Consider the following 7,515-nt stretch of genomic DNA (forward strand, 5'->3'; position numbering starts at 1 on the left):
TCCACACCATTTATTTTAAAGATTTAGTTCCTTATTATCTTTCACTCAGAAGGATAGCAGCAAGAGTAAAACGGCAGGTTTAGAAGACAGGAGGCAGAGCTGAAGGTTGCAGAGTTGAAGATGCTCATATTTCATTGGGAGACACTAGACAAAGTTAAAGGGTCAAGGTTGAGATGGTTTGGACATGTGCAGAGGAGGGGCAGATATGCTGGACAAGTGATGTAGTGAGTGACAAGTGAATGTAGTGAGGGAGGACATGCAAAGGGTGACAGAGGAGGATGTAAGGGACAGGATTAGATGGAGCCAGATGATCCACTATGGCAACCCATAAGGGTAGTATTATAACTATATTATACGGGGTCTAAATTTTTCTTTTACCTCTTTTCAGAATAGTTACTTAGTAGAAAACAATTATCAGGATCTTGTGTAGTGCCACTTTTCATCAGCAAAGAGGCTCAGTGGTTAGTGCTACTAAAAACCTGATAGGGCTCTTTTGTGTGGTGTTTACATCTTCTCCCTGTCATTGCACAGGTTTGCTGTTAATCTCATTAATTTCCATCATCGGTTAAATAAATGCTCATAATAAAAATATAATAAGATGCCATTTTTATGAGGGCAGAGGGATTCACATGAGCCTGAAAATCATGCCTAGTGTTCTCTCCACTCTATTTCTTTCTTTCTTTTCAAATAATAGATTTCCAATGGGCAACACCGCCTTTGTTTTTTACCCTCTCTGTGCCAGCCTATTTAAAAGATCTTGGAAACATCCCTGCCAAAGGCAAACAATGGAATCCATTAAGATAGTAAGATGAGGGCAAGTTATCAAGACACCAATATGAAGGAGCAATCCACAGCAGATATATTTGTATATTAAAAAAAAGAAAACAACTACAGAGATATTCAGCACATACAAAGCAGTGATGTACATGATTTTCCCAGCCGGCAATAAAGTGTAAAGCACAACTGCAATGCAGGATCATCCTCATTAATCACGGCACAGATACTGCTCCTAAGCGCACATATTCAAAGTTAACTGAGGCACATCAGTTAATTTTTTATGACGGTCATTTCGTGCTAAACGATAAATCAAAAGCATTTATGCATTAGTTATTCATATACCATTTTTGGTTGTCTTTCCACTGTAGTAGTCAAATATGCCCAATAGTCAAGTATGCATGATAAGAAAACCCTTTTTTTAAAATTCGGAGGAAAATATGCACATGCACTAGACTAAATGATAAGCCTCATTTATGACTGCATCTGCTTCATTTTTTCTTTTCTTTTTTTTTTGGTGTTGTTTTTTCCCCCCCCACCACGGCCACTTGAAGCAGACACATCCAATCATGCATCCTGTGAAAAGCGATCCTGAGCCTACACCCAGCCGGATCTGCTGTGCTGACGTGTCGGCTCCTGCTGCCCAGTGCTCATGCTCCAGCAGCAGCAGCGGAGTCAATCCAGTCAACAGAAACTGCCAGCATGGCAGCAAAACACGTTTACCGACAGGGCTTTTTATTACTTTTATTTAACTTTATGTCAGCCGCAGCCCTGGAGAGAAGGTTCTCCGACATTAAGAGATGCGCCGATAAGGAGTGCAGCAGTAAGTCCGCTGGCTTTCCAACTATTATCTCAGGGGGGCTTCTCTGATGCGTCTTCGCACCATCCCGATACTACAGCCATAAACTGCCGTTATCTCTTGACCTGTTGCCGGTCGATATTTGCGACCTTGATCTCCTCTTGCAATTGTTGTGATGCTGTTTACCTGTGTGATGCCCAGTGAAAACAGGACAAGCAAACATTAACATTAATCATTTGGCTGGGTAGGATTACTGGTTTCGATGCAGCCCATGTTGGCTGGGCGCCTGTCAGCTTCGGCCTGCCTCGCTCCCGGATAGTGGAAGCTAAGGTTAGCAGCTAATTAGCCACCGGCCGGCTCGCTCTGCTAATGTTCGGGGTAAAGGTGATAGGTGAAGTTAAAGCCACGGTGTTTATAGTGTTCAGCCACATTTGCCTCACTCTCATGTGGATTTGTGGGATTGGGCTGCTTTGCCACAAATCAATATGCTTCTGTAACGCTTCTAGCTAGCAAAGTTTACATTTTTACCCTGCCTCCTGACTCTTAACCTCTACATTCAGTGCAAGACTTAATAAAGGACACGCAGCTGTTTTACTTACAATACAGAATATTCATTTAGCAATTGTTAACCACAACCGCAAAGTCATCTATAGGTGATAAGAACGTATTTTTTATTGTTGACTTATCATCAGGGGGAGCTAATTTTGACTCATAAAACAGTAAATATCACACACTGTAACTCATAAAACACAAGTCAGAGCTGAAACTCAGCCACTCAGAAAGAAGTCTGAGTGAAATACAAAATTTAAGACAGTGGTTAGTAGCTAATACTTGAATCATAGTTAAGGTTTCACCTTTTCTGCTTTTTGTGCATCAGTTTTGGGCTTATTTTTCTAATGCACGTGTTGTTAAAGTGGCAACATATATTTCTGTTATTTAGCTTTACATCAGTTAAGTATGTTGTAGTTAAAATGTAGTTGTCCAGTGAGATGTGTGGAATAAATACATAACAACATAACAGGAGAAAACTGCCGACAGATAAGTACAAGAATTACTGACCATGTATGCTATCATCCCTCTTGTTGACTGATATGCACATTCAGCTGTAAGTATTAGTTATTGTTTATGTTAAGATGTCTTTGTTTCTCTGACACAACAGGCTGTAGGAAATGACAACAAACCAAAATTACTGGTTTCAGCTAAGGGTCGAATGCTTTGTATAAACATCAGCTTTAGCCTGATGTTTTACATCTGGTGCATCCAAGAACCCATCCACCCAGTTTCTTCTGCATATCCAATTCAGGGTCATATTTGGGGTGCAGTCCATTCCAGATGGTCTATCGGAGGCCTGACGAACCATTCACACTTATGGCCAATATAGAATCACCAAGTGGTTTACATGTTGGCTTGTCAAGCAAAAGATTGCTGGTTCGATTCTAGCCTGCGACGCAAATAAACCTGGGGGTTTCTGTCATCAGGAAGTAGTTTCTAGAAAACTCACCGGACAATATGAAAGCACCACACAGCGGCCTTAGCCTGCAGTGGATTCAAACTCAGCTTCTTGGTGTGAGGTGACTTGAACTAAGCCCAAAACAAATAAAATCTTTGAATAAGTCATTCTTACCCTTTGTTTTTTGTTTTGTTTTTTTCAGTGCTGCTGTGTCGGGGGAAAGCTGTGAATGATTTCTCAGGACCTGATTGTCGGTTCTTGTCTTTCAAGAAATCTGAAACCATCTATGTATATTACAAGCTGTCAGGAAGAAGGCCTGACATATGGGCCGGAAGTGTAAGTATACTATAGCACATATTTATTGAGCTCTGGATTTAATTTGTGTAGTTAAAATCCTGAACATGTTCTCTCGCAATAGGTTGGAAGCCACTTTGGCTATTTCCCAAAAGACCTTCTGGCAGTTAACCACATTTATACTGATAACGAATATGAAGTTCCAGCTGAGGTATGGAAATATATAAGAAGATAATCCACGTGTGACTACCACAGATAGTAAGATGTAATTTTTAAAAAAAAATTTTTATCTCTTCTCAGGAAACAGATTTTGTCTGTTTTGACACTGGATTTGACAAGTTTGATAATTATGATGTAGATTTGCTCCTTGGCTTGTCAGCAGAGGAGAATGATAGCGAAAACAACAAAACATCTTACCAAGTCCAAGCAGCAGAAGCAATAGAAACAGGAGAAGAAGTAGCTCAGAGTGAAAAACAAACTGAGCATCATGATAACTTGGAGGAGCTTCATAAAGCCCCTGATGATCAAAGTGCCTCTTCAGCAGTTCTTGATCAGTCAGCTGAACCACCTTTAGAAAACACAATGGAGTCCAATGCAGAAGTTGCACGTGATGCTACAGAAGCTGAAGAGGTTAAGGAAAAACTTGTACCAGAGTCTGTCCCTGAAAACCTGTCAGAGAAGAGTGAAACCAAAGATACACCCGCAAAATCGGAAGTGGAGTCTGTGTCCAAAGATGATTTTGTTTCAGAAAACGAACCAGTCTCGTCTTCTGAAGGAGTTCAAATCCCTGAGTTGAAAACTACCATTGGTTCAACTTTTGATGCCATCGTCACCGATGAAGAAATCACCGAGAAAATTACCCCTTATGAAGAAGAGGAGGAGAGTGTAGATGTGGAAAACCATCCAGAAAGTGGCACTAATGTTAAAGAAGAAACTCCACTGTTCTCTTTTTCAGAAGACTCCATCAATACTCAACCATCTGTGGAAATCCCCAAGTTAAAAACGACCCTTGGGACAACTTTGGATGCTGTGATCACAGATGAAGACACCACCAAGAAAGTTACCCCGTATACAGAGGAGGACAGTGAAGATGTGGAAGATCATCCCGAAAATAATAGTGATACTAAAGAGGAAACTCCACTGCTGTGTTTTTCAGAAGAATCCGTCAACACTCCAGCATCTGACTCTATTAAAAAGCCTGAAACTCCACTGGCGACACCTGAGGATAAACCAAAGACAGCAGAGGAGAAGAACGTGTGGACATCACTCGGAGATGCTGTGTTTTCAGCTGTCACTGGAGTAGACATAACCACACAAGAAGTGAATTCAGAAGAAGAGGAAGATGATGATGAGCGAGTGCCAATCCCTAAGTTAAAAACTACCCTTGGGACAACTTTTGATGCTGTTGTAACAGATGAAGAAAGCACCAAGAAAGTTACACCAAATCCAGAAGACGACAGTGAGGATGTGGAAGATCAGCCCAAAAATGATAGTGATACTAAAGAGGAAACGCCACTGCTGTCTTTTTCAGGAGAATCCTCTAACACTCCAACACCGGAGTCTCCTAGAAATCCTGAAAGTCTGCCATTGACACCTGAGGATAGACCAAAGACAGCAGAGGAGAAGAATATGTGGACATCACTCGGAGACGCTGTGTTTTCAGCTGTCACTGGAGTAGACATGTCAGCAAAAAAAGTGAATGAAGAGGAAGATGAGGACGAGGAAGACGAGGAGGAAGAGGATGTAAAAACCCATGATGAATCACTCTCGGTAAAATCCCCAAAGGACCCAGAGAACATGGAGCCAGTTCTTCAAGATTCTTTGAATTCTACATCTGATAATTCTGATGTGAATGAAGGCACCAGTGACTCAGAGAAAGTTTTGTCTGATAAGAATGAAAATGATGTAGAAGTCACTGGACATAAGGAAGCTCAGGATGAAACCAAAAAATCAGCAGAGGATCAAATAGAGCATCTAACAGAGGGGATGAGAATATCCACGGAGCCACTGCCACAAGACAACCATGAGGCTGAAGTAACAGATATAAAAACCACACATGAAGCCACTGAAGACAAAGACGAGCAGGAGGTACCCAAGGATTCAGAGATTACTGAAGACAAAGATGAGCAGGAGGTGCCTAACGATTCAGAGATTACTGAAGACAAAGACGAGCAGGAGGTGCCCAAGGATTCAGAGGCCACTAAGACAAAGACGAGCAGGAGGTGCCCAAGGATTCAGAGGACTGAAGACAAAGACGAGCAGGAGGAGCCCAAGGATTCAGAGATTACTGAAGACAAAGACGAGCAGGAGGAGCCCAAGGATTCAGAGATTACTGAAGACAAAGACGAGCAGGAGGTGCCCAAGGATTCAGAGGCCACTAAAGACAAAGATGAGCAGGAGGTGCACAAAGATCCAGATGTCACTGAGGATAAGGCAGCAATACCAGACAGTATTACTGCTGCAGAGCAGAAATTAGACAGTGCAGTGGATGAAAAAGAAAACATGACCGAAAGTGAAAAACACCTCGACTTGTCCGCTAATGAGAGGTCCAGTGACTCAGACCTCAGAGATGATGATAACGTAGTAAATGACAGCCTGCCTAATCAGATACCTGATGATTCAATGACAGATTTAGGAAGTAATAACAGTCGAGCAGAATCACCTGTTGATGAGCCAGAGATTCAGGATGCACTACATACAAGGGAGATGATGGAAGAAGATGAGACTCCAGATGCGGAGGAGGGGAACGATGAAGAGAGAGAAGAATTACTTGAAGATGAAAACGCGCTTTTGTTCTCGCAGTCAGACAAAACCTTGCCTGAAACAAGTCCACCTACCGTGTCACCTCCAGAGCCAGAATACAGCGAAAGCGTAATGAGATTGACTCTGCTGTGGGACCACTTCACAGAGGAGAAGATGGAGCAGGTCCAAAAGCTTCTGGGTCTAAAAAATCTCTTCAAACTGGAGGCCATGTTCATGGATCTGGACATAGAGTTTCAGGCTACCCGTCAGTCACAGACGGGTACTACAGAGGACATTGAAAATGCGCTCGAAGGCATCTTGGAAGCCTCTGAGAACACTATCTTGGACGAGATTGAGAAGATGCTTGATAGCCGGGACACTAAACACGACTATGATCACCATATGGACACAAGTAATTTGGATGAAGAAACAGAAATACTGGACGACTTTCAGGAGCTGGCTTTCAGCCTGCGGCAAAAATATTCAACAGCCAGTGACAGCACGCCTTTAGCACTAGAACTGTCATCAGACACTGAGAAAGGTGGGTTTGATCTGTATTATTTGAAGTATCTTGAGTACAAAAAGGCTTACACGTCTCTGTGGTTGCTTATTCTGCTTTAAACATTGACAGTTGTGCTATTAAATATGTTCATTGCATCAGTTTATAATCAAAGTGAATGCAGAATTTGATACTGTGACGAAGCAGATATCCAGCATCTTGTTTCCAGATAAATAGATAGTGTCGTCATCACGCTAAAAGGGAGTTCAGTTCACACCCAACAGTAATGGAGCCGTTGAGATAGGATTTCCTGCTTTTCTTACCATCCTAACAACAATTAATTGTGGTCACAAAGGGAAAGAAAAACATGTTTTCTTCTCGTTCTCTTTGACATCAGAAACTTCCCCCTAGGTTTTTTTCAGTGTAGTCAGCTAGTCAAATCAACTTTTGAGGTGAAATTTTAGATATGTTGACTATCAGTGAACACAGTGACATAAGACTCTGACCTAAATTAAAAGGAAATGTTCATAATTTCATTACAGAAAATTAAAGAAATTACTTTTTAAAAGGTAAAAAAATAGCAAAAAGGCTCAAGAGTTTAGTGAACTTACCTCAAATTGCTTATTTTATTCAAACTCCAATCCAGAAAAAACACTCTTAAAGCTATTTTACAACAATAACAGAGGAGAAACTATTCCAAACTTTCTATCTTTTCTCTCACTTTGTTTGCTGTTTTGTTTTTCTGAACCAATGGTTTCATTTTTGGGCAGCACGGTGGTTAGCACTGTTGCCGCACAGCAAGAAGGTCCTGAGTTCAATTCCCCCACAGTCTTTCTGTGTGGAGTTTGCATGTTCTCCCCGTGTTTGCGTGGGTTCCCTCCGGGTACTCCGGCTTCCTCCCACCGTCCAAAGACATGCAGCTTGTGGGGATAGGTTAATTGGATAATCCAAATTGCC

The 7,515-nt window shown here is 41.7% G+C and overlaps 1 protein-coding gene across 3 annotated transcripts in view; it reads left to right on the forward strand.

The window, feature by feature from the left end:
* The first annotated feature begins 1,389 nt into the window (after positions 1–1,389).
* The window catches only part of mia3 (MIA SH3 domain ER export factor 3), a 21,060-nt gene continuing 14,934 nt past the window's right edge, over positions 1,390–7,515 (forward strand). Inside the window, exons 1-5 of one of the 3 annotated variants that reach the window (XM_042220368.1) lie at positions 1,391–1,597; positions 3,226–3,359; positions 3,442–3,528; positions 3,618–5,405; positions 5,451–6,600. In XM_042220368.1, the coding sequence (XP_042076302.1) occupies positions 1,477–1,597; positions 3,226–3,359; positions 3,442–3,528; positions 3,618–5,405; positions 5,451–6,600 (3,280 nt within the window). In that variant the 5' untranslated portion in view covers positions 1,391–1,476. Of the gene's footprint in view, positions 1,598–3,225; positions 3,360–3,441; positions 3,529–3,617; positions 6,601–7,515 lie in introns of all 3 variants that reach the window. The other 2 variants (XM_042220367.1, XM_042220369.1) reach the window with 2 other exon arrangements.

The sequence above is a fragment of the Haplochromis burtoni genome, unplaced genomic scaffold (assembly GCF_018398535.1).
Source record: "Haplochromis burtoni strain Fernald_Lab_line unplaced genomic scaffold, NCSU_Asbu1 Contig_47, whole genome shotgun sequence".
In the NCBI taxonomy this organism is placed as follows: Eukaryota; Metazoa; Chordata; class Actinopteri; order Cichliformes; family Cichlidae; genus Haplochromis; species Haplochromis burtoni.